Source organism: Peromyscus eremicus, chromosome 22, assembly GCF_949786415.1.
Source record: "Peromyscus eremicus chromosome 22, PerEre_H2_v1, whole genome shotgun sequence".
Classification (NCBI taxonomy): domain Eukaryota; kingdom Metazoa; phylum Chordata; class Mammalia; order Rodentia; family Cricetidae; genus Peromyscus; species Peromyscus eremicus.
In genome coordinates, this window is record NC_081437.1 from 33007347 (window position 1) to 33035218 (window position 27872).

The following is a 27872-nucleotide window of genomic DNA, read 5'->3' on the forward strand; positions in this document are numbered from 1 at the left end:
TAATGGTCCTTCCTTGTCCAAATGGAGTAGGAGCTCTATATCACAAATCACTTAGGATCTGTGCTGGTGGGAGCCCTGTCATTTTGTGTCAGAACTACATGAGCCCCACATGCTCCTTAACTGCCATGGCTGAGGTGGAAAAGAATGGATAATCATGATCCATGGGCGCTTTTCCTGCCTTCCTTCAAAATGGCACCTGTCAATTCAACTCACATTTCAGTGGCTGGAATATGGGTGATCCCAACTGCAAGGAAGCTGACAAGGCAGTTTGGTAGAAGGGATGCTGGTGTCTGCTGAGCATGCCATCTATCATATTAGGGGACAAGTTATCACCGTGGCAGCACTCTCCAGGAGAGGCGATGGTGTCTCAGTTGTGAGTGACAGTGAAGGTAGGCAGTCCTTAGAGTCAGGTGTATTCTGAAGGTAGATCCAGGAAAATGTGCTGATGTCATTGACACTTCAACCTTTTCTCCTCCTTACATCCCGGTCATAAATTCTTTCTTTATGAGCCTAGTTCATGCTTCTATCTCATTTTTCTGTAGAACCTAAAAAACAGATTATCAGTACCTATCTGTTCAGTAATTTAAAAAATTCAGCCATTCACCTTTAAAAACTTTTTACAGTTATTATTGTGTGTATGTGGAGGTCAGAGGGCAACCTGTGGGGTTCAGGTCTTCCCTTCCATCATGTGAGTTCCAGGGATTGAATGCTGGCCCAGCAAGAAGCACCGTCACTCATTGGAGCCATCTCACATCTAACTGTCCTAGCTAACTACCTGTCTTAATTTCACAAAATCCACATTACTTTAGTAGCAGTTATTGGTACAAAGAGTAGTTAAAAAAAATTATCTGTGTTATCATGTTAAAAATGTGTGTTGATGACATGTTGATGGACCTCAAAAGTAATTTTAGTAATGAAGCTATTGTGTGACCAGCAGTATAGTAAAGAAGTTGCTATTTCTTACTCTGGTAGTTTTCATTTTTCCCTGTTATTCCTGTCCCCTTGATAATCGTAAAGTGTAAAGGAAATAAATGTCTAAATAAAGGTTTAGTGATGCGCTTCCATTTCCTAACCAGGCTCTGGAGTCTCCCATGGTGAACTTGTTCTTAGGAAGAAAAATGGTGAAAAAGCATGAGTTAAGTCAAATGCACAGTGGGATAAAAACCCTTCCATCCTTTAGCATAGAACTGTTTCCTACAGTCCTAGCTAGCTCAGAAAAAATGAACTTAAGGTTATTTATTCACATTAAGTACAGAGCTATTTAGTTATTTTCAGATAGTTACTTTGAAGAATCTGTTAAAGTGGGAAAAGAAAATGCCTTTTGTGATAATGGTGCAGTCTGAGCATCAGAGTCTAAACTGTTGAAGGCAGTCAGGGTGACCAGCACACATTGTATGAGAGTGTGTAGTTCAGAGAGAGACAAGGCTGGGGGATGCTGGGGAAGCCAAGTTACTATACACGTACGAGCTGGGTTGTGCACATGGATGCTGGAGCAGACTTTTCAGTAGACGGAAAGTGGGAGCTGAAGAACCAGCTGGATGTAGTTTGACTCCGTATGCTTGCTGTTGAAGTGGGAGTGGAGATTTCTCTTGCCATAAAAGGACGAGCAAATACCCCACTGAGGCAGCAGTTAGAGACTGTGTGGCTTGTGGCTGGAATCTAGGTTTTGAGTCAGCTTGGACTCAGCTTGAGTTTCATGCCATGCAATTTGATGTGTTCATTTTAAAAGGGGTTGGTATAAAAGCATTACATGAGAAATACACTAGGAATATGAAAAACCAGTGGGTAGGAAGGATGGCCTTTGTTAGTTAGTCAGATTAAACTTAGGCTCATTTATTGAGCTCTTTCTGTAGGCATTGAATGATAATGATGGCTTGATATACTGTCTTACTTAATTGCTTAATACATTATGTGGTGGATGAAGGTGTTCACATTTTGCTGATGAGGAAACTAAAGCTTGAAAATGTTTGTCAAGTTGTCAGACAACTGGGACTGGGTAGTAAATGTTAGACATAAATTACCCGAATTTACCTCCCTTCCAGTTTCCTGTACCTTCATCCCAGCATTTGTCACTATTGAGTGAAGCCTTGGTTAGTGATGATCCACCTGGACCTACGTGCTCAGGGACCTACTGTTTCTCCACCCCTTTGCTTCCTACACGTAGAACTCTCCCCTTTTTCCTGTTCTCTAGCTAGTTTACTCTCAAGACTTCTCTGTACTACACACTGGGGTAGGAAGAATATTAGGCAAGCTGGCATATTCAAATAACTGTCCAAATTAAACTTTGGGGGCAAAAGCATAAATGAGTCAAAAGAAGATTCACAGCACTGTTATTCAGCCTTGATTTTCTCACAGTGCTCAGCCAGTTGGGCACTCAGTGATAGTCTGTCAGACCTAGGGTGCGGAAGATGCCCGGAGGAAGTTATGTGATGTGTGTCAGAACAAGCTCTCCGAGTACCACGTGGTATGGATTCCAGGGCTCCATTTTATATTTTTCTCTTGAGACAGTCTTGCTAGGGAGGCCAGGTTGTCAGTCCTCATGCTTCAGCCTCTTGAATTGGCTCTGTTCGTGCGCTGGAGTCAAGTTGCATTCCTCTTTACTTTCGTGGACTTAGCATGGCCTGGGTGGAGGAGGGGAAGGTCTGCTGAGCAGGCGTAGATATAGTTGTAGTGTCTTGTGTTTCTAAACTACAGAGAGGAGTACTCTATTGACTGAGAGGAAGAGCCAATGCCCCAATTAATCCTGTCCAGTTAGAGCACTGGTTCTCAACCTTCCTCATGCTGCACCTTTGAATACAGTCCCTCATGTTGTGGTAACCCCACCCATAAAATCATTTTCGTTGCTACTTTATAACTGTAATTTTGCTACTGTTATGAATTGTAATGTAAATATTTTTGGAGATGGAGTTTGCTGAGGGTCGTGGCCCACAGGTTGAGAACCACTGAGTTAGATGCTTTTTGGATCGCATACCATCTGCTAAGTAGCATCACCCATGGTAAAGTGAGACCACAGAGTACACTTTGAAGCTGCGTTACAGAGCAGGACTTTAGTGCAATTTCATGGAAACTGCCTGCTAGGTAACTTTAATCAGCATTTCTATAGAATTAAAAAAATGTCAGCTGCCAACATTCAAACCAATTCTCTGAGGTAACCTGGAGCTTGGGTGGGGGGATATTTACCTTCTAGTGTAGTCTGGTGCTTGTCTTTTAGCTTACTTCCATGTTTTAGAAATATATCAGTGACGAATTTTAGGAAATAATAGGAAGTGTAAGATGTCATCTGTTTTTTAAAAACACAAACACTAAGTCCTTTTGAGGATATACAACAGTGGGCTCTGGGTAGTCAGCAGGAGATGGATTGTTGGAGCTAGTCAGCAGGCGTCTGGGGGTGCTCAGAGAAACTCTTCCCTCCCAGAAGGTGAGGCTGAACTTGATTTTGTGTTCTTGAAGGTAAATGAGCTTAATGTGCTTAATAGGAACTGTAAGCCCTGCATACCCAATGCAGAGGCTGCGGCGCGTCAGGGAATGAGGGGATGAACACAGCACTGTTACCAACGCCAGGAAAGCAGAGAGGGGATGACGACTCAGAGCCGGAACACTGTCACGGACATTTTGTATCATATTCATATGTATGATAGTCTATGTAATAGATACTTGTACTATATAGAAATGGCCAGACCTATTTTTCTACAGCTATTTTATATGCATGTTTATGTGCACAGAAAATGTAGAATATATACAAAAAATTGTTTTGTGTATAGATATAATTTAAATTTAAATGTAAGTATGGTACAGATGATTTTATGTCCTGATTTCTAAAATTTAGTGTTTTGTGGAAGCACTTTGTAAAATTGCTCTACTGATTTTATAGTTCTAATTTTAATAACTGTATAATATGTTAACCACTAATTCATCCTAAGCTAGTTACTGTTCATCTTGTCAACTAGATTGCTTTGGAATTTCCTTTTTATAGTCTTTATTCTGGTTAAAATCTTCCTGCCTCTGTGTCTGTGGATCTCCTACCCCTACCCCATCTCAGTTACTTCAGGAGTTTTCAGATCTCACCACTCAGCTCATGACGGCTTCAAACGTAAACTACCTCTGCCTCCACCTCGGAAGAGCTGGGACTACTGACGTGCACCACACACGGCCATGTGTCCTGGTTTTTTTACTTGACAGCGAATACGTGATCAGAACTGGAAATTCTGACTGTAAATGGGTCCCCGACTTTGCACTTGGGCCGAGAGTCGGTGTGATGTCTAGTTTCACCCTTTCCAGTCTCACCTTCTTTGACTACTGTCATTGTTTATAGTTTACCTTAACAGCTGAGTAGAAGAAATCGTATTTCACTGTTTTTGTTCCCTTCACAAGAGAAAAACAAAAAACAAAAAAACAGTGGAAATACTAACCACTGGTTAACTTATGTTAAAATATAACTTTTATTCTACCCCTCTAATACCTATTGAATGAGCTAAACATAATACTGCCTTTTCTCCTGACTTTTTAAATGTCTTTTTGAAGCTATCCGTGGAAGCACGTGAAGAGATGACCAGAAAGACCATTAAGACAGTCAAGCACTTCATAGAGAAGCCAAGGAAAAGAAATCCAGAAGATGAGCCCCAGGCAGGTCCCGATTCTCAAGTCACCTATGCAGATGCATTGGCTCACCTGGAGACATCACTTGCCCACCTGCAAACCCTCAGCCACAGTTTTGTCCTCAGCTTGAAGAACAGTGAGCAGGTAGGAAATAGAAACCCGGGAACGACTGGTGGCACCATGTTTGTCCTGTTCATCTCAAAGCCACGTTAGGAGCTGTGGAAAAACATTATTTCTGCCGTAGTTTTAAAAGTTTCAGTCTGTGGGAGTTTGGCCTCTTTGCCGGAAGGCCTGTGTTATCATGTGGTGGTACAAAACCATTCACATCATCATTAGTGAGACAGAAAGAAAGAAAAGGCTGGAATCCTACTGTGCTGTCTCTTAAAAGGTCCCATCACCCTGCATTCTTAAATAGAGTCCTCTGTGAGTATGACCATCCAGCTGGAACAGTGGTGCTGATGGGATTGTAGACATGAAAAGCAGTCTTCAGGTCTTTACCTTGATCTTCTTATTATTCGATTATCTATTGGTTTCATTTCCCTTTTTAAAGGAGTTTGGGCCAAAGATTGTATCTACTAAGAGGTTAAGGTAGGTGGCGGGTAGCAGGAATTGAGGGACACTGGATGAGTACCCAGGTGAGGAGGGACTTCTGAAGTCGCACATGTTGACCATAATGGTCTCAACTATGGGGTTTTGGTTTACTTTCTAAGTCTAACTCCATATGTTTTTTAAAAAAATTCAGAAATGCTAGTTTCCCATGCATGCTTTAACAGTGTTTTTAAATATGCCTACACTTTATCCTGTTTTTCTTGTGCATCCTTCTAATATAACTTTCTTACTGATAGGAATTTTCTGACTGGTCAAATTGTTCCTAGTGGGTTTTTAGCTAAGCCTCTTATGTACCCCAAACAACCAAGAGACTTAGGATTCCTTTCCCATGGTGGGATCTGAGGACCTGTGTATTAGGACTCTACCAAAAAACCGAAAATCATATGAGGTCCTCATATACTTTGTTCTTTTTAATTTTTAACAATATTTTTGAGCATTTTAATTGTTTTATGTGTATGGATATTGTGCTTCCATGTATGTCTGTGATCCACATGTGTGCAGTACCCATGGAGGCCAGAAAAGGTGTTAATCCCCTGGGACTGGAATAGCAGATGGTTGTGATCTGCCATGTGGATACTAGAAGTCCAACCCAGGTCCTCTGGAATTGCTGCCAGGCGCCCTTACTCATTAATATAGGCAAAGGTAGGATATAATGTTGCCCCCCTGCCCCTGAAAAGCAGGGGCTGCAGAAGATGCAAAGTAGGAGCAAGGAAATGTCATGCAGGAGGACTTAGGAGTTTCTCTTGAGGAGCCGTATAGGCTGTAGTTTAGGTGAAAGATTAGGAAAACAATAGAATCCCAGGAGTTAATCCAAGTTCTTTCTGATATTTGTAAATGTGTTCATTGGTTTCAGTGTACATAATAGCTAAAACAAAGCTTCAAACAATTGACTTCATGTAACTGGAAAACAAAGAATTGGATGGTTAGTTAAGATAATTGGACTGGACTCTAAAATATGAAAGGTGAAACTAGTAACCTGTTTTTCTGGCAGTTATCAAAACTACTGCCTATGTAAATAGTTATGGCTGAAAGGCTCCTGATCTATGAGGCATCTAAAAGATAAATGTTTAATTATTTATGGGTTCTTGGGGATAATTTGTTTTTCATCTGTAATACGTAAAATGTTTAATCATGTAAGGGCTATGGAAAACATGCTGTTTTTACTTGTATTCATTGTAATCATTTACTCAAAAAATAGACTGTAACTACGTTGTAATTTTTGTATTGCTTGAAAGATTCTGCTGGGCTATATAAGCTGTAAGGGGAAAAATAAAGAAGAGAAGGAGGACATCAGGAAGTAATGAGAAGGAAGTCATCAGGAAGTAGTTAGAAGGAAGTCATCAGGGAATAGTTAAAAGGAAGTCATCCGGAAAGAGACAGAAGAGAAACATCAAGGTAGAAGAACAGAACAGATAAGAACAGAGTATAACAAGCAACAGAAAGAATAATAAAATAGAAGAGAATCTTTTATCCCTCAGAAAAGAAGTCTGTGTGTTGTTCTTGCTGACTCTGCATCTCTTTCCCCATCTCTGACCTGCAGAAGGCTGGATCCACTGCAATGCCTGGCAGTGGACACAGCGCCCTCTCTTCACAAGACTTTCTTGTCTCTTGATGTGCTGTTAATGATAGGAATATATTTTGTTTGTAGACCTTCTAAATATGCTTTGTGTATGTAGACACACTTAACTTCTTGTTAAAATTTCAGTGTTGATTGCTTTTTCTTTCTAGGAAATACTACAGAAGTACAGTTACCTCTACGATCTGTCCCGCTCAGAAAAAGGGAAACTTCATGACCAAGCTGTAGCCATGTGTTTAGATGGCCAGCCACTAAGAATGATTCAACAGCTGTTAGAAGTGGCTGTCGGTCCTGTCAACATCTCACCCAAGGATGTAGTGCATAGTGCAATCACAAAAATAATTTCTGCATTGAGGTAAGCTATAAAGTAACAATTACAGAAGACCTAAGATAATATCTCACCAATAGTAATACCCACCCCATAGTCATTGTGAAGCTAAACTATCCTCAGAGATGTAGAGGTATGTCATATTATCAGTGTTTTACAAACCTGAGGGATTACATCTAGAGTGTTCAGACTCTTAAGACCTAAAGTGTCTTGAGAATGGAGAACCAGGAATATGTGTCCTCGCTGGACTCCTTCACCTCTTCACATTATCAAGAAGCAAGAGAAAAGACAAACAACGTGTGAAGCGGGTAGCCATAGCCAGATTGCCTGTGGCTTCAGTGTGGCTGCTCAGCTCCTGCCTTTTCTTGTTCTCCTTCTTAGAGGCAGTGGGAAATGGTGCCCAAGCAGTTCTTTTGATGAACTCAAGTCACGACTGATCCAGGGAGAGTGGGTGTCGGCCATCGTTTACCTGCCATGAGTGGTGGAGGATTGGCAGTGGAGACGGTCTGGCTTCCTGTCCCCACAGAGGCACATTAGTGCACAGCAAGCCAGAGGGCTGGAGAGGAGAGAAGGGAAGCTAAGGGAATAATGAGGCATCATGTGCTCTCTGTGAATAATGTAATTAGGCTAAGAGATTTAGTTGTATTTAATTTATTCTCCTTTTAAGCATTCTTTGTAATTCTGTATTGCTCTTGAGGAACTTTTTGATTAAATGCATGTCAGTTTTCTGAAGCTAAACTGAAATCAAATGAGCCTTTATCAGTTTAATTACCCCAGCCTCATCCAGTTTTCACATTAATGCTCTGAGCTACCTAGTAATTTTATGCAGAGAAGACAAAATGCAGCAGCCCTCCACTTTAGAAATAACAAATTCCACATTAATAAAGCTTTATTCTATTAGTATGTTGTGATTTCTCTGCTGTGGCTTCTAAGAACCACTCATTTCCAAATGATAACAGATATGTATTTGCCATATTTGGTACCTTTTCATTTATAATTATAGTTTTTTAACCAGATAAAGCTTACAAAATAAACGTTTAGAGAACCGAGTGCCTGGATGGCATCTTTCCTACTAGAGACGTGGCTCAGATCACGTCTCTTTGGTCAGACTGGTTCTAATGGCAGTGCACGGAAGACCTCTGACCAATGTGGATTTAAAACTTGCAGGGATAGAAGGCTCAGCATCATGGAGAGGCCAGCACTGTTGGGTGAGGCCCCTGCATGGACCTCAGTTTAGGCCAGTGGGTAGGGACACAAAGGGACAAAGACCTGGGAGGAACTGAGTCCAGTTGGTGGTTTAAATCCAACAGTAGTCTGGAAATGTGCATGAAATTTCTTTTTCCTCTGTTGCGTATTGGGAATTCTCAAGAGTTCTAGACAGTGAGTAAATAATGTTTTTTGTTTGTTTCTTTCACATCATGCCTCACAATCCCACTCATTTCCCACCTCAAAAAAAAAATAAAATTCAAGAGAAAAAAGAAAAAAAGAACTAAAGGAAAAATCTCATCATGGAAGCCCATCTGTGATATGCTGGAGTGTCGGGGGTGGGTGGGCAGGTAGAGGGGTAGGGAGGGATGGGGTGCGAGGAATGTCAGTTCTACAGACCCAGGGCTGCAGGATCTCCGCAACACAGGGCAGCAATGGAATGTCCAGGAGGAGTCCCAGTGAGGGCCCAGTGTTGATGTTGTAGCTGAGACCAGGGGCCTCAGACCAAACCAACGATTCTTTGCGATAAACGCCTACATGTAAAAATGTATGGATAAAGGGGTTTTCCATGTAAATACTGATTTTTCAGAGTGTGAAGCTAATGGATTTAGAGCATTACTATATTTAATGTTGAGAATGCTGTAACGTTCAGTTGCTTTTGAATGACAAAGCAGGTTGCGTTGTTCTCCTGGTAGAAATGTGCTCATGACTGAAACCTTGAGCTCCTTAAGGGAGGCCAACTTTTCCATCCTCAGCGCTTCAGTCTGAGCACAGAGCAGTGAGTGAACACCACACCACAATCCAACTGGATTCACCTGAGTGGTCAACAGAAACTGTATTTTTGAGGCTTGAGTGACCTCTTCTGACTCAGTTATTTTCTTTCTCATCACAGTGGCAGTAGTGCTGAAGTCTGTGGGCCACGTGACCCCCTCCAGGTCCTGGAAGGTGTTGTTGGGGCAGTCCACACCAGTGTGGACAACGGGTAAGATCAGGACAGCTAGTCCACCTCTGCAAAAGGGCTCTCCTTGTGTTTTAGTTACTTTATTATTGCTATGAAGAGACACTATGACCATGGCAACTTATAAAAGCGAATATTTAATTGCTTACAGTTTCAGAGGGTTATTAGTCCATGACCATTGTGGCAGGGAGCATGGCAGCAGGCAGGCAAACAGGCATGGTGCTGGGGCAGTTGCTGAGAGTTTACATCTAATCTGCAAGTTAGAGGGAGAGAGTGAGCTAGACTGGGCTTGGCATGAGGGTTTGAAACCTCAAGCCCAACCCCGGTGACATAGGTCATCCAACAGGCCACACCTCCTAATCCTTCCCAAAATAGTTCTACCAACTTGGGACCAATAATTTAAATATATGAGCCTTTCTTCCCAATTATTATTCAAGTGCACATATGTTTCATATAGTTTCAATAAAGGTACATGGCCACTTGTGTATTCTACTCTATTGACTTGTAACACTTCCCACTTATTTTTGTGAATTTAATTCTTAGGATGGTTAGTCTGGGTTTGTATGCTGTTGCCATCAGGAATTGATATAAAAGCTCACCACTTGCCAGGGGCCATAGAAGCAGGCTCTGCTTGGCTCTAAGTCCATGCTTAGTGTGCAGATGCTATGAGAGTATGTCTTCATGAGCTCCATTTGCCCCAGTTTGAGAGGATATAGAACAAGCTGTGTCAATGCATATGAGAAAGTATTGCAAATAGGACCCTCTGTTTCCTCTGTCTCTTACCTTGTGTAGTTGTCTAAACCTCTTTTGCTTGTGGATCTTCAAATAAGAAAATTGCTGTAGCAATGCCCAATTCAGATCCCTTATTCTAAAGAGATACATGTTTATTCTGTATGATTACTGTGTGTCCTGCTCTACTAAGTCTTACGGAGTTATAGATGGATTAGAAGTAACTTGTAAGCCCAGGGATCTCACAGTTTTGCAGAGAAGATGAGCTTACACATAGCCCTGGGAACTACTGTAGAGAGGGAAGGACCATGCTGAACACAGAGTGGAGGACAAGAGAGGGCAGAGTGCGAAATGCAGTGGGTGACAGGGGCCCATTTTCTGAGCTGAGTCTATTGGGAGGAGAGGGTGATGGAATTCTAGCCGAGACGCTGCCTGGACAGTGCATCGAGTGGTAGACAGGAGGAGACGCTGCCTGGACAGTGCAGGTGCATCGGGTGGCAGACAGGAGGAGACGCTGCCCACGTGCACTGAGGTGCCTTTTAGGTGTTACACACAGCTGCTGCCATTCTAGTTCCGGCACCCAGGAGTGGACCCTTAGCAGCAGCCAGCTTCTCAAGTAGGGTTGGCTGTGGATCCTGGCCTGTGAAGATGAAAGGCTGTCTCTGCTACTGTATAGATCACTTCCAGTAACTTGTAGAATCCTGTCTACCTGAGGCCATCTCACAGTTAAAGACAATGTTCCCCCCACCTCCATGAATTTCTAGCCAGATCCACTGAAGAATGTACCCTGGGTCTTTGGAATGCAGGCTATTTATTGTTTCAAGCTTTAAAAAGACTTTAGAGACTAGAGAAGCAGAACAAGATCATCCTTTTCATTCCAGAGACAGAATAACAAAGGATTTTTGGGAAAAGCTTCAGTGCATTTTTCTTTCTTTGAAAAAAGGAAGAGAAGAAAGATAATGTTATAACTTGTATTCCCAGCAAGTATGCTTGAGCTGGCACAGCTACTGTTCGCGTAGTTTTCCACTCCCCAGTACCTGGCCTAGTCCACGGAGGAGTCAGAGTTCATGTTCCAAGTATTTGCAGGCAAAGTCTCTGGAGGGCCGTGGGGTTCCACCCTCTCCACAGCTTTGCTCTCCGGTCACCCCTTTCTGGATCTGACCCAACTGCTGCCCCTGAAGGTGTTATGCCAGGCCCTCTCTGCCCTTCCTCTTCCTCTTGTCTTACAAGCCTTCATCATTCCCAACAGTGTAACCAATGTCTATTGTCCTGTGAGTATCCATGGTGACTAACCCCTGCTCATGCATATCATCAGCCAGCACACACATTTACATTTGTATGCTATTTGAGACACGTGTATACTCTCCTGATGTTTCTGCCAGGGAGAGTGCAGAGAAGATTAAGAATTGGAGTATGTGTGAAGTAACTATTGGTTGTGTGCCTGTTATTTTTCAGGTGTTCTGTTCTGTTTTGTTTTCTTGAGATAGGTTTAAATGTATCTCAGGCTGCCCTTAACCTCACTGTATGCCCAAGGATGACCTTTAACTTCTGTTCTTCCTGCCTGTACCTCCCAAGTGCTAGGATTGTAGGTGTGTTCCCCATGCCTGTGTGGCTAGCCTCAGTTCATCGTCCATGCTCTACCAGCGTGAACTCTTGCTTATGCTAGAACAGGTGTCAATTGCTTTCTCACTGCAGCAGGCCTCGCCTGGGCACCTGTCTCTCCTGTGCTGGTTTTAGATCCTGTGAGCACATAGCACTCAGACAGTATTAACAGCCTCAGCCACCTCACTGGACGTGGCTAGCTAGACTAGTCTGACAACATTTTTGATAGAAGCATCTTAAAGGAGGAAGAATTTACTGTAGCTCATGATGTGAGGATGCAGTCTTAGCACAGAGGGGAACACAGGTGAGAGCAGTTATAGCTGAGGCAGCAGGAGTGGGAGCCTGCTTGCTTACAGCGGGGTGGTCAGGAAGCAGAACCAGGTTATAAACCAAGGCCTGCCCCCGGTCATCTTCCTCCATTGAGACCACCCCCTAAATGTTCTCTTCTCCAACCTCCCAAAATAGTCCCACTAGCTAGAGGCTAATGTTCAAATTCGTGAACCTATGGAGGGCAGTGCATAGCATCGTCAGTTTCTGCACATTCCTGCCTCTAGACGTTAAGGTTTAGTGTCCCAAGGGTTTTAAATCATGTCCTGGACCTTTGCTCATGTCTGAAGGAGTAACACACATAGCAGATAGGAAATAATAATGAATCAGTTAGCAGTTCATGTACCTTAAATTTACATTATGAGAGTATAAACTCTCCCATATTTTGATATGTGTCTGTGACATCATCTTTTGAAACTATACATCTCTAGTTTATGTGAAAAATTAAGTTATTGCATAAGATTACAAAAAACAAGACTTTTTGGAAACATTCAACAGCTGGACTGATGAAATGACTCAGTGGGTAAAAGTGCTTGTCTCATAATTTGATTATGTATTTGAAACTTCAACTAAAAATTAGAACATGTCTCTCCAAAACGTCAGATGTTATTAACTGTACAATAAGGTCTAGGAATAGCAGAGTCCAACACAATTATTTGGAAAGTGTTATGATGATCTTTCTGTATCTCATCAGTAACTGAAGTTTCTGCTTCAGTGTTATGTAATATGTCCCAGAATGGCTCAGTTGTATTACACAGTAATTGACAAGGCAAGGCAGCAGATTGCTCAAGGTGGTGAGATAGACCCCACTTCGTACCATGTGACCTTGGGTGAGCGTTTCCTTGCTTACACTTTAGACTGATGACAGTATACATGAATAGGGTAGTTTTGATAGTCACTACTCATAGTAAAGCTCCATTAATTATCTTTTGTATTTTTATTGTTCACCATAGTGAGATAGATTATGGTTGTTTTAACTTCCATTTGGTCTTTATGAATCCGGTTCTCTGACATTGGAGCTCATCCTACTCACCTTGACATTTGAGTATGAAGTTAAAGCACCAGCTTCATGTTATGTGAAACTGGTTTGGATTTGTTGGCAGAAATGGGCTTCAAACAACTTTCTATGTGATTTTTTAAAATAGCTTTCATTTATTTATGGACACTTTGATACACTTGCATGATGTAGTATCTTGGTCACACCCACCGCTAACTAGCCTCTCCCTCCACCGCATGTTCTCTTCCATCTTTATGCACTCTTGCTGTGTGTGCCTCCCTGCCCCGCATCTCAGCCCACTGGATCTAGTTGATGCTGTCTGGGCTGTGTTCACCGGCCTTGCTGTTGGCCTTCTGCAGGAAGCCTAGCCACAGTGAGTTCAGGTGTGCAACAGCCATAGGTCTACAGGATACCACTTCACAGTGCCCCTCTCACCCTCTGGCTCTTCATTCTTTCTGCCCCTTCCCTGATGTTCCCTGAGCCTTGTGGGGTTATATCAATGTCCCATGTCATCCAGATTTGCACTCAGGCTGCCGACTCCACCTGAGGCGGCCTAGCTTACACCTTCTTCTCTGATCTTTAAAAGTGGTGTTCAAGCTTTACTGCTTCAGAATCTGCCATCATTTGAAGTACTTAGGCATGTGCTAGGTATGTTACATACATTGCATTTACTACATTTTTCTACTTAACCCTGTGGGGCAGGCAGCACTATCCATGTCTGTCAACAAGTAAGGAAACCAAGGCCTGGAATTCTGTCAAGAATGCTCAGTCTGGGACCTGAGACAGGCCGAACGGTCCCTGCAGCCTGTGTTCGTGGCTTTGTCCCTCCGTAGCTCGCTCCTCTCTTCACCTCACATTGGACATTAATCTCTCACTGAACTTCCATGCCCTTGGAAGTCTTTGCCTTTTCCCTGTTCTCTTTCCCGGAGTTACAATTTCTTGTCTTTGCACTTACGTACATCCTGCATATCCTTGATCTTTTTCAGATGCCACACTTCTTCCTCCAAATTGCCCAATTTTTGTCATATCAATGATTTGGACAAAGGCCAATTCATGAATCTTGCTTTTGTGTTGTGTTGGTTCCGTGTAAGTTTTCAGTGTCTGCCCTCAAGCGCAAACTCTAGTGCTGTGGCAGCGGTAATTCTTGGGCAGATGACTCTGGTGGGGTGGTGACCATGAAGTGCTTCCTCTGTGCCGTATTCTGTGCAAGGTGCTTCGCATCTGTTGTCATGGTTACCTGGATTCCAGCAGCGAGAGAGTGACATTCCTGGTTGATGTTCAGAGTGTTAGAAAACGATGGGACTGAGAGCCAATTAGGTCTGAAATGATCCTGGTGATACAGCTCTGCAGACAGGAAGTATTCAGGAAATACCCGTACATTCGATCTTTCTTGCACAAACATTTTTCCAATTCCTGTATATGTCTTACATACGTATAGGTGTAAGTATGTATTCACTTGTGTGTACTAGTGTGCATACATGTATGTGTGTGTACACACACATAGGTGTACATGTCTTCAGTTGTATGTACAGGTGTGTATGCCTGTGTGTGTGCATATACTTAGATATATGTATGTTTCCACTCAATGTATATGTTTGCACATGTGTCTGTGTGTGTGTGCGTGCATAACAGATTTAAGTATGTCTTGAGTTCTGTGTACAGATGTGCATGTATGTGTGTGTACATACATGTATGTGGAAGCCATAAGTTTTTTTCAGGTGTCTTTCTCAATCACTCTCCTCCTTAATGTTTTTAAATTTTATTTATTAGTTGTATGTGTGTGTATGTGCCTGCTTATCTATGTATAGTATTTGAACTGCATGCATGTAGTGCCTGCAGAAGCCACAAGAGGGCATCAGATCCCCTGGAAGCTGCCTGATGTTGGAAGTTCAGGTCCTCTGCAAGACCAGCCAGTGCTCTTTGCCACTGAACTTCCTCTGCAGCTCTTCCACCTTAGCCTGTGAGGCTATCTCTCTCTCTCTCTCTCTCTCTCTCTCTCTCTCTCTCTCTCTGAACCTGGAGCTGGCCAACTTGAGTAGAGTTCCAGCAGAGTTCTGGAATCCTGTCTCTGCCTACCTGTCTCCATGCCTGGCTTTTCCATGTCCCGTTTCTAATGAGCACCGAGAAAGAAGGGCAGCTGTTGGTGAAACTAGCAAACGCTCCATAAATTTCGACATGTTTAAGCCAGTTCTTCACATTTTATAATTTCCTCTCTTTAATTCTATTTTTAATGTAAGTTGCCATGAGACAGCATATGCCAGGTAGGTATGCTGTGGTAGATGCTGAGACATGTTCAGTGGTAATACAGAACTTAATTTCAGGGTTTTTTGTTTGTTTTTTAATGTGTTATTATGGACTTGTTAGAGTAGGAATTGGCATAGCGTTTGACTTGGTCTGCAGCTCAGTTTAGGTGATTGATGCCAAGAGCTTTGTAAGGATCTGCTTGTACAAACCTGCATAATTCAGAGCCTCAGGGAAGGGAGTCTGCCATGGGTAACACTTAGCTATTCCTGACATCCGCGAGTGAGTTCGTTGAGATGGCCTTCCGGATTACAGGAAAATAGACCCCGCATTGGGTGGAGAGGTGAGTAGAATGTCGTCTTCACTGCCTCCTTCCAGCCTCTGCGGCCGTGCAGTAGCCGAGCATTCACTTTATTTTTAGATATTGATTGTGTGGCCACACATGTAAATTGTAATGAGAGTGAGATGCGATGGAGAGGCCTAGGCAGGGGGGTCAAACCGCTCTACATGACAGGCTCTGGGGAGATGATACCACCTCTCCAAAGCCGCTGCTGTCCTCGTAAATGTAACGGGTCATGTCTTGTTTGCCTAGCTGTTGCCGACTAGTCATCCAGTCTGTGAGATTGCTAGCCTGGGGTCTGACACTGTTAGTGCGAGCAGGTAGACAAGCTTTACAACTTGGTAAGGTTTCATAAGAAATAAACTAGCGTGTTGGATGAAAGGGAGAGACTAGCACTGCCCTTGACAAGGATGGGGGAGGCCCTTGGACCTAACAACACGCACACGGTTAAGGCATTGCCACTATTTCGTGGCATCTAACCAGAAGGAAAATTTTAGAAAAAACAAAAAAAGAAAGAAACTAGCTAAGAGCATAGTAGTTAGTTGTTACCTTTTGCCAGCTTTGGCTTTATGAAGCTCAGTTTAATAGACTACTGCTTAGGAATTACGTTTATTTTACATAGTTTTAAGATCATCCAATATGGTTTGCTGTAAGTCACTTGAAACGTATTTCTTTTCCTCGTTAGGAAAGAAAGTCACGCATCTCGGCTTTAGCCCAGTGGTGGCATTTGATTAGCAGAAGGGCCGCACAGAGCCTCAGGAGTTTCCCTCCCACCTTGTCTCGCCCCGCAGGGAGGAGCTGGTGTCAGCCGAGGACCTGCTGCAGTGGCTGCGGCCTTTCTGTGCTGACAACGCCTGCCCCGTGAGGCCTCGGATCCAGGCGCTGCAGATCTTGGGGCAGTCCTTCCACCTGAGTGAGGAGGACAGCCAGCTCCTGGTGTTCTTCCGGACAGAAGCCATCCTCAGAGCCGCGTGGCCCCAGAGACAGGTAAGCAGCACGTGTGTGCACATCCTTCCTCAAGGCGGCGGTAGAGGGCGGCTCCAGCTAGTAATAACTGCCTAGGTAACACAGACTTCCGGTACCAGCTGCTTAGTGGTGGATTCTGGGTAATAAAGTCTATTCTGATTTTCATACATGGCCAAACGTGACTGGGCTTATCAAACACCTGCCCATCATGTCCACATGCCCATCTTCAGGACTGTTGATGACATTGACTAATAGGGTTTTGACTCTTTCCGGGAGAAATGCCTGTGTGGATGGAAAGGCAGTGGCTTTGCCTGTGACACGGCCTTCCTTCTCCTGTACCACTGTGGGTGGGGAGAGACAAACGTCTTAGTTTCTCAGTCCTTTCCGGGATCCCACAGGCCTCCACTCTGGAACCTTCCCTGATAACTGCAGACTTTACTGAACTTTGAATTCTCAAAGTTAAAACTTCTTTACCTTGCCTGCCTGCCTGCCTTCTTTCCTTCCTTTTTTCCTTCCTTCCTTCCTTCCTTCCTTCCTTCCTTCCTTCCTTCCTTCCTTCCTTCTTTCCATTTGTCTCCCTACTATCATGGGAACTCTGGAACATACAGATCCTGGTTACCTTTAGCTTCAACTGGACACAGCCTAGAATCATCTGAGGGAGCTCAGTTAAGGGACTGTCAGGATTGGTGATTGATGTGGGAGGCCAGCGCCCACTGTGGGCAGCTCTGTCCCTAGGCAGGCAGGTCTGTGCCGTGTAAGAGAGTACGCTGGAAAGCAAGCCGGTAATCGGCTCCTCTGTGGTTTCTGCTTGAAGCCCCTGCCTTGGCTTCCCTCAGTGATGGACAGCAACTGAAATAACGCTTTGCCTCTCCAGGAGGCTAGTCCTCGGGTTCTAATCCGCTGTTTCTACTTTGTTGCTGTGACTGTAGCCAGTTTGCTGTCGCCCATGAGCTCTGTGAGTAACTTCATTTCAGGAATATTTGCTCTGTGAAGGAGTAAATGTTCAGGCCTTCTGGAAATCTCTCCCAGGAGCCTCAGAGTAACAAGTGAATGTTACCTCATGTCTCACTTATGTTTTTATTTTCTCCTCACGTCTACTTTCCTCTTAGATAAGAGCGTTTGCCTGTTCTTGACAGGTAATAGTCGGGTTCCTTCAATATTTGTAGTAGGAATAAGCACAGCCCATGCTGGCATTGCTGTACCGGTGCCCTGGATATTCTCTGAGGAACACTGTGGGGACTGTGTCTCCTCTGCATCTGCCCGGCATTGCGTTGTTTTGTTTGTTTGTTTGTTTGTTTGTTTGTTTTGGAGCACAAGGGAATTTGATGAAGAATTTTTACTTCTAGTTGAAGCAACTAATTGTTCCTTGGAAAGTGAAGTAGCAGTTTCAGGCTGGAAATACGATCTGGATCCAGAATGTTGGGTTAACTATGTCCGTGGTTCAAATCTTCTCTTCAATTACCATTTTTCAAAGACTGTGTTATCTTTCTCTAGAACACTGGAAAGTTCTAGAGAAAGAATGGGACCCCCGTGGGCAGTGTGTGTCTCTGTCAGTCTTACACCACTATGTCTGTGACCCTGGGGAAGACTCTTACACTGAGGTTTTTGACACCCTGTGTGTAAACTAGAACCTTGAACCAAGGTGGACAACGGTCAGCTCACCTCCTCTGTCTCCCTGTCCTCACTATTCGTGCGTCCTAGATACCGGGAGAACAGTGGTTCACCTTGCTTATGATCTCCCTACCACCTCTTTCTTTTCAGAAGCATTTCCAGTGCCATTGCTGATAGAGACCCATTTTTACAGACTGGAGATGAGAGCAGATAATAATACTGACTGCAATGTTCAGTTACAAAAAGAAAACGTGGGGGCCACGTGCGCCAGGCCGGTAATCCTCTTAGGCAGACTTTGCATACATCAGAGAGGGGCTTAATATTTAATTATCCTAAAAGTGCCCAAAGTAGTGGCCCCACAAATCATTGTGTTGCTGGGAAACCAGCCAGTGCCTGCAAGATTCAGCATGTCTGGGACGCCTGCCCCTCACTGCTTCACAGAGAGACAACAACTTCTAGTTTCCTAATGATTAGTTAACGGAATTAAAAATTCAGAGACCCTCACTTTTCAGCAGTTTGAGAGGCTTTAATTTCCTTCCCAGAAATGCAGCCTGCATGGTGTGAGTGGGGTGTGATGGGAAGGGGAGGGCAGGCTGTATTATATTAATCCCTTGGTACAGTTTATCAGAGGTTTTCAGCTTTTGTAATTTTCTAGTTAACTGGCGCATGAAAAATGTGGGTCAAAATACTGATGTTTCCTTTGAAAACTTCCATACCTCAGCACCTCAGGTTTTCCCACATTTTTATGTAAAGGAGACCATGTAGCTTAAGAGTTTTGCCTTTTTACTTTTCAGACACCTAAATTTGGTGGTGTAAGACATTGCTGGAAAGATTTAGCTTAAGATAACCCTATCTTGTTATGAAGTCACGTGACTGCCTGCTTTGACACATGCGAGTCCCAGTTATCGCCTCTGTTAGGGACCGGCTGGCCTTCATTTGCCAGATATTAGTAAAGTACAAACTTCTTGTCAGGTGGAACTAGAGAAAGTCAATATGCAAAGCCGTATGTAGGTCCTTGTAAATAGTTGACTTCAAAATGGTTCCAAAGCTAAGAGTCACGTTTGATCGGCTTAGCCAGCCAAATACAGGTGTGGTCTGATGTAGGGGCTGTGCGTGTACACAGAGATAACGTGTCTCTAACAGCCATGATGTCCTGCCATCCTGGAGCTGCGAGAGGCAGTCATTACCTCCCTGCTCAGTTGTTGTTGTTGTTGTTGTTGTTTTTGTTGTTGTTTGTAGGGAAATAATACGGATGTTGAGAACTGGGAAGTTATGGGTTCTCTGTCTCAGGTGTGACCTTTCTGAAATGACTTGCAGTTGAGTGCAATCTGTTCCATCACTGTCTTGATTCTCAGTCCTTTGCCACTGTCTGAAAACCTCTTCCTCCTCCTCTCTGCCCGTTTGTTATATCATGTCTTTCTTCTTCCATTAGAATATAAATTCTTTGAGAGTGGGGACCTGAAAGACACTCTGTAAATATTTGTTGAATAAATGAATATTAAGTCTTTAAGAACCTGTCCAAGGTCATGCTTCAAAAGGCAAGACACAGCTCCAACTCTGAGTGTGCTGTTCTCGCCTTGCAGCCTGCTCCTTATCTGGAGGCAAATGATTTACTTGGGGTGATGGGAAGATGTCCTTTAAGAGTGGCCTGCCACATCTGGGCTGATGTGGCCTTGCTAGTTTGCTATACCGTCCTCATGGTGACTTCTGACTAGTTTTCTGCTTCTCATGTGGCAGTGAGCATTGCTTTCCAGACCTGAGCAGGAGAGCTGAGATTCCCGAAGAGAACTCTGTGATCTAAGTCAAGGGAGCATCCATATAACTGGTGGAGATCTAGAGAGTCTCCCAGCGTGCACCTTTTGGCTCTCTTCCTGAAGAGATCCTCCCTCTCATTGCTGAGGGCATCATTTGGGGAGAACAGGAGACAGTGAGTTGTGACCTGTGTGGACATTAGAGCTGTCACAGAGAGTTGTTAGCATCCTCGCTGATTTATGGGATACTCCATGACTGACTTGTGAATGCTGAGGCAGGAACTTTGACTCAGTTCTCTGCAGTCCCAGAGCCTCTGTTCTTGGCTATGCTACAAATCTCCATTTGCTGGGGACATGCATGTACTCAGCACCAGCACCTAGTCGTCATACATGTGCTCAGCACCCAGTCACATTGCCCTATGTGAAGTATGACCAGAAGCCTTTTCTCCTCCTGTGCATTAGGTTTTGTTAGAGATGGGAAATCAGGACTTTGAAGGATAACAGAAAGCATTTCTTTGTCTTTTCACAATGTCTCAAAACAGTGCTGTACACATTAACTACCATTCAAATGAAATGTTGGGAAATTCTGTGCCTATTAATGATTGTTGCAATAAAGTGCTACGTGAAGTATTCACCAGACGACATTCTTCAGGTCTGTAGCATATGCTGTGAGCTGCAAGCATTGTGGGTGTAGAAGGAGGTAAGATAGTTGCTTCTGGAGCCCATGACTTTTTCACACAGAGACCTGAATTCAAACCCCAGTTTCAGCACCCATTAGCTGTGAGCTGGGGAAGGTTAGTAATTCTCTCATCGGTAAGTGGAAGAACATAATCATTGTGAAGATTAAATGGCATGAAACTTGTAATGTCTTCACTTCAGACGAGGCAATGGTCCTTGTTGGTGTGGGCTCCATACTGCCAGTAGTTAAAGTGTTCGGATGCCAAGACAGATGTTGACATATAACACAAGTCTCAAGGATGACATATGTCAGGCAGTGAGAAAAGGCTCCTCTGACTATTTCATCAGAACAGTCAGTTGTGGTAAAATAGGGAGACACCTCTGGCCGCAGGAGACACGGGATGGGCAGACTGTGGGGAACCACCTGTGTTCTGACCGAGGAACGTGGGAACATGGTGCCGTGGAGGTATATGAGCAAATGGCTGTTCCAGGAAATGAGCTGACCGTCGTGGGGAGGACTGAGGCAGTGGTCTGGTTCTGAACTTGCAGTGGAGATGGACATGGGTGGAAAAGAGCCTGAGCCCATGCTCAGATGTGGGGAGAGGAGGTGGGGGTTGCTGCTGCTCAGAATTTTGCCTGTGACTAGAGGGGACAGGGCTGCTCAACTTGCTGGACAGTGCAGGAGGAGAAGCTAGGCCCTGAGTTCAGGCAAGTTATCAGCGTGCTTTAATCAACTCATCAGTTTTGCTTTCATTCGAAATAGCATTTCTGTAGCATGCTGGAGCAGTAGTGAGGGACACAGGGAGGCTCAGTTTATCTCCTTCACATAGACAAAATGTCTTTGTAGGCTTAGTGTGTCTTAGTAATGGCTGCTTCCAGGAATAGACTTGAATTTAGTCCCCAGATATGATTCCCTGGCTTCCCTTCTCTCTTTTCAGGCTCAGGTCAGTTCAGTTGTGTGTGTGGTGGATGACTATACCCCAGTGCCCTTTACAGTGTCGTTACTGTGTGTTCGTTGTCCATGGTGAGGGCTTCGTTAGGATACGTGCACACATCAGTGTGAGCTTGGAGCTTACCTTCCCCATTGCCTTGTGCTCTTTCCCCGTGCTCACTGGTCTCCTTCCTCTTCGCCAGCAGTCCTCCTTCTGCCCACATGTCTTGTGTTCATTTTAAAATCTGGGTCTGCAGAGGAGAAACAAGACACGATGTTTGTCTTTCGGGGCCTTGCTTATTCTGTTTAACCTATAGATCTTCATTTCTATCTGTTTCCCCATAAATGATGTAGTTTCATTCTTCTTTATGGCTTCCTAAACCTCCATTGTGTGTGTGTGTCATGTTACGTTATGCATTTGTCTTGATGGGCGTGTAGGCTAACCCCATTGTTGATCAGTGTGATGTGCAGGTCCCTGTTTTGGGTGCTGGTTGTAGAATCTCTCAGCTCCTTACCGAGGAGAGGTGTAGCTGGGTCATGTGGTGGCCCTGGGTCTCATTTTATGAAGATCTCTATGCTGATTTCCGTGGTGGCTGGCATACTCACATTCCTACCACTAGTGTTTAGTGATTTATTTTGTCCCGCATCCTTACTAGTGTTTATTTTCATTATTTTAGCTATTTTGACCAAGGTAGAATAGAATGTCGTTTTGATTTGCATTTCCCTGGTGTGTAAGGGTGTTGAACATTTTCTATTTATCTATTGGCAGTTTGTACTTTCTCTTTTGAAACTGTCTATTAATTCCTTTTTTTTTTTTCAGTTTGTGGTTGGATTTGGGGGTTTAAGTTTCTTCACTGTACATTTAGTCTAGACGTCAGATGAGCAGCCAGGCAAGGCTCCCTCCTGCTGCACCTTCACTGTTGACTCGGCTGTCGCTGCTCTATGCAGAAGCTTTCTAATTGCATCATTTCAGTGATCACCTCATTCTCGCCATGCTGCAGAAAGATACCTGTCTTCTATTCCCATGTGGGATGCAGATCACTGAAGGAAAGGAAAAACAGACACATGTGACTGGGAAGAGCAACAGAGCAGCTGAGGTTCTAACTTTCATTCTGAAGTGATTTCAGACTTACAAAAAGTTGTGTCCACTGTACATAACTTTCTGTGTATTTTTCAGTCCAGTTCTGCAAATGGTAGTGGCTCAGCCACAGCCACACGAGTTCAGTACTGCTTCCTGATCTCTCAATACCTCGGTCCTCCACTGTGAGGGGCCCCACTGTCTCTTTTCTGATCCGCATCCACCCATGTCACACACAGCATTTGTCACAGTTCTTGATCTGTAATGACTTTTTAGTCTGATTTCTTTGTTTGATCTTTTATGACCGTGGGAGTTGTAAAAAGCAGTGGGAAATTATTTTGTAAAATGTCGTTCAATTTAACATTGTCATGTGTTCAGGTTTTGCATTTTTAGTAGGAGGTCACAGAAGTGATATGTCTTTCGTGCATTATATCAGGAGATATGTAGTGTTGATTTGTTTCATGACTAACAGTGTTAACTTGAAGTACTATGAAGCAGTAATTTTTTATGATTATTATATAGTTTCTTAGATACTTTGAGTTTATTATTATTATTGTTATATTCTCTCATCATACTTTCATGTACTTATTTTAGCATGAATTGATGATTGCTGCATGAGAATAATATAACAATGATGAGATTTTCTTTTATCACTTGTCCGTCTAAATATTTATTCAATTGCTTATTTATTTTATTGTGGTCATAAGGGTTTTGCTTTGTTCCATGGTTCTAATCTGTTATTTTGATTTGCTTTTGCCTAAGTCTTCCAGAGCTGGTCATTAGGATTTCTCTTCCGCGTTCATCACATTTCAGCAGTATAGTTCTCAGGCACAGGTGTTCTTATTGTCCCACTCTTCACATGGGGAAGGAGGCTAAGGCTGGTTAAGAGAGTTGTATATCTCAATACTAAGGTATGCCAAGCAGATACAAGGTAAAGAAGGACTAAGTCTATTAGCTAAGGCACTGTTAGATACCCACTGATTGTGTGTGCCTGTTGCATTCTGATGTGTTGTTATACATTATAATCTCAGAACCGTCTGTTGGGTCTGATGCAGTTGCCTTTTTTTTAACCTATGAATATATTAAGGCATCAACCTTTATCTATTGTATCATAGCTATGGCAAGGCCAGCATTTAGTTTCTCATTATTTTATTCCTGGTCAGGCCCCCACTTAATAAATGATCTTTTCACTTCAGCTCAGTCTATAGAACTGACTAGAACTCAGCATGCTTGCAGTAGAGGGTCACATATTTATGACATTCATTCAATATCTACATCTGTGTTTTAGTTTTTTAAAAATTAGAAAATCTACCCCCAAAAGTACCTTTTAATATTTAAAGACATTAGTAATATTTTCATAATTTTGATTTTGTTTTAATAAAATCCATAACTCAGAAATGAAAAATGGCCACTGGTATATTTCTATTTTCTTGTCTAATAGTAGTGGTTCTGCAGCTTCTCACAGTATGGAACAGTAGTGATATCTGTTGAGTTCCTCCTTGTGTGCAGGGACCATTTTAAGTGTCCCTCAGACCAGCGGGGGAGATGGGTTGTCAACACTTGGTGATGGCTTTTTATCTTCTCAGCGTTTCATTTCCAGAGAAACTGGCTAGGTCCAGCGGACACGGGAGGCCACGTTGCCCACCCGGAACATCCACAGGTCTAGTTTTGCCTAGAGCTCAGCTCTGTTAGCCTTTTGTGCTTCTACTGTGCCTGTGGGTGTTTTGTTTATAATTTGAAGCCCTGGGTATGAGTGTCACAGTATAACATCATCATATTTATGAAAGAATCACATAGTTATTTTGCATCAATCAGCATCCTGTTACTGGTTAGGAGCTACAAGAGCAGAGCTTAATGTCACTATTGCCCAAGGTAACAAAGGTTTATAAGAGTTCTACCCGTAGAGTACTTTGATGTTCTCTCGTAGCTGTTACATATTTGTGCCTGCAGTGACAGGGAGCTGCTATCAGTGCCTGTAGGAAGATAAATAATCAGGTGCACTGCCCGGCTGAAGGTGTCTGGGTTCACTCCCAGCAGCACAAGGAAGTTTAAGGTAAAGAATGGCTTCCGCTGAGCACAGTGTGTCAGTCCTTCTGATTCAAGGACAATGAATCTGTCTGATAAGGAGCTGCAGCCACTTGACAAATTGACTTACAGGAAGGACATAAGTCCCCTTATTCAACGTGGAAGAAAGAAGCAGTATTTAGAGACAAAAGCAAAGCTCTCATACTGGAGTCACACTTGTGTTTTGCCCTTTTAAATTTCATAACGTTTAGTTAGTATCAATAGCAAATAGTCACTAAGTATGCAGGTGCTTGTGAAATATTGGAAGTTTTCTCAGATACTCCCCAGGCTAGGACACAGGAAATGTTACACAAAGCGTGTGCTGGGTCAATTCCATGCTGGGGGATAGCTTAGTGGGTTAAACACTTGTCCCCCAAACATGAGGGCCAGAGTTCAGATCTTCAGAGCTTGTGTACATGCCAGGTGAGTATGGTAGCTGGCCTATGAAGAAGGCTGAGACAGGGGATGGACTGTTTATATCAGTGATCTCTGTGTCGGAGGCCATGCATCAGTAAGTCAGAGTGCACGTAAGGAGGGTCTCACTTGGACTGTGCTACATTCTGGAGGCTGGAGGCTGTCATGCTTGCCTGCATCCCCATCCAGAGTGAACCAGGTGTCCTGATTTCAGGATGCTCACACTAACCGCCTGCCCTCACACTTCCAGAAGCCTGTGATACCCACATAATTGAACTTTTGTGGGCTCAGAAAAATCTTTCCTTCATTTTTTCCTCTAATAACTTGTCAGTTTTATGAAATGATAGTTTTTTTCAACTTAAAATTACTTAATTTTTCTGACTCTTCATAATCAATATTCTTAAATATATTATGAAAATATATTGAACCAAAGCTGTCTGTTAGAAAGGTATCATTATTTTAATTGTACTGTTGGCACGTGCATACACACACACACACACACACACACACACACACACACCCCAAAACAAAAATGTACATTGATCATATGATCAGTTTTGTCTGCTGACTACTCGATTTAATTGTAGATAAAAACTTTTAACTGAAAATCTGGAGGCATGTTCATGATAACTAGGAGTAATATAGAAGTGTGCAGTTTGGTGATGGTATTTTAGCATTGTTCTTAACCAGGAAAGGGACAAATAGAGCCTCTAAGCTTTTGAAAACCTAAATTGTCATTCTATACTTGTATGGTTTTCTAATTTCTGGAATGTCCAAGAAAAATACTGAAAAGGACTGGACTTAATAAAGGGCGTATGTATGTAAGTGGACTGACAGGAGTTAAAACAGTATGTGTTGGTATATATGAGCATAACTTATAAGTCCCTGTCATGTGGACTTGTGATTCTAAATAGAGACATACCTGTTCAAACTGAAGTGTGTAGTCTTTACCTCAAATGTTAGGGTAAATATTGCTCTTCAGTTCGTTAGCATTTAGATCTAGAATGTTGTGTTTAAGAGCCTTTGTTTGATGCTCTTGCCTAAAGAGTTAACAGTGGTAGGATATTCTTATGAGCTGAGGACACAGCTCAGCAGTTAAAGAACTTGTTTTTTAAGAATAGGACCCAGTCAGGCTTGGCTGCCTACCTGGACCCCCAGAGCAAGTTAGCCAGACTAGCCCTATGGGTAAGCTCTGAGTTTCTGGGGACTCTGCCCCGAAGAATAAGGTGGAAAGTGATAGAGAAGGATTCTCTGCACTCTATCTACGTTAGGCCTCTGTGCTCATACATATCTGCACTCCCAAGCATGCATATGCATCAGTGAAAAGTTAAAAAGTTAAAAGATAGTTTAGGACTCTTTCCCAACATAGTAATTATAGAAACTTCTGGAAAATAATTCTCTACAGACCTCACATTTCCGCAAGGCTCATGCACGGAGGAACTGACTGGCTTGGTTCAGGATTCTTTTCGATGGCATTTTTATAGAAATGGGAGCTAGTGTCTCCCATGAGCAGAGCACATACATTTCCTGTTCAGTATAACAGATTCATAGTCTTTAGGTGTGGGCCTCTTCACAACCCACTGCACGTGTGTGTCACCTTTCTAAGTAAGTACTACTTCTGAGCCTAAAGACTTGGGGACTGACACAGGAAATGCTGATGCCCCGGCTGTTCCAGAGAGTACAGAAGGTCTTTGTTTCTGACCCAAGAGTCTCTTGTCTTCCGTCAGAACCAAACCATGGCAGACTAGACACGCTATCCTGTTGGCTTGTCTGGAAGAGAGAGTCTCTCTTATCCTTGACAAAGGCTGTGTCTTTCCAAATCAACTCCAGGGTCTTGTTTCTAGAACACATAACACAGCACAGGGAGAAGGGCATGACCCATCTATTTCATACACAGTCTGATGCCTGGGAGTTTACTTTCAAGAATGGCGTCAACCTAAGAGGCTTCCTTAGAAGCCTGACACGGCCCCTTTGCTTGCAGCAGGGGACATTAGCCATTATCTCTCCTTTGAGTAGAGCGGAGCTGAAGTCCTCACTATATGACCCAGGTAACCAGCAGTTTTGCACTTAATTTCATTGTGAAGGCAAAGTCACACAGATCCTGGGAACAGCAGTGTGAGATGTGGAGAGGTAATGCTATCCTTCCCTTCTCTCATGTAATCTTTCCAGTGGCTTGAGAAAGGATTGGCCTCTTATTTCTAGAGCCCCCCACCATTAGGGCCTGCTTCTGGGTTTGGTTACTCGTCTATTTTAAAAGAAAAAATGTAAATAAAATACATAAAATGAAAAGTGGATTTCCTTAGCGCTTTGGCCATAGTTGGAGGGAGTTGTTCTCAGTCCCCTGCTCTTCCGGAAGTTGCACTGCAGTTTACAGAAAGAACAAAAGCGTACATACCCAGATTCAGTCGTGGAGCCAGGGAGTCCAGCTGGGAAATAATCGTAGAATCCACATTCCGACTTTCAGGTTCTTACTGCACTTCCTGGTGCTGGAGGCTGAGCTAGGGATGGGAGGCGGTTGAGTTCACTCCTAACATACAGGGAGCTGGAGCTGAAATCATTAAAACCCAAAGCCTGTGTCAAGGGAGCTGTTATACTTTGGCTCTGCCATACTGTTGGGAATGGAGGCTCAACTGCGTGTACAGGTGAGCAAAAGTTCCCACTTACACTCCTCCCTCCCCTCTGTAAGCCACAGGAAGTCCACTGGATTTGCATCTTTTCCCGTCTTAACACTGTCAATGGTAGAATCGTGAGGGATTTTACAGAACCCATCTGCCGTGTTTCACCTCCGCTTCTACCATTTCAAATTCCAGCAGGAAGGAGAGTCCTCAGAACGTATGAGTTGTATTAACTGGCAATTTTAATAATGGTCT

General features: G+C 43.3%; 1 protein-coding gene and 1 non-coding gene across 3 annotated transcripts in view; both read left to right on the forward strand.

The window, feature by feature from the left end:
- The window catches only part of Nbas (NBAS subunit of NRZ tethering complex), a 280100-nt gene that overhangs the window by 225834 nt on the left and 26394 nt on the right, over positions 1–27872 (forward strand). For both annotated transcript variants that reach the window (XM_059248639.1, XM_059248640.1), the window contains exons 45-48: positions 4522–4740; positions 6934–7136; positions 9208–9297; positions 16301–16496. In XM_059248639.1, the coding sequence (XP_059104622.1) occupies positions 4522–4740; positions 6934–7136; positions 9208–9297; positions 16301–16496 (708 nt within the window). The remainder of the gene's footprint in view (positions 1–4521; positions 4741–6933; positions 7137–9207; positions 9298–16300; positions 16497–27872) is intronic.
- Positions 15878–16004, forward strand: LOC131897783 (U6atac minor spliceosomal RNA). Its single transcript, XR_009375801.1, has one exon. It is a non-coding gene; the product is annotated as a U6atac minor spliceosomal RNA (small nuclear RNA).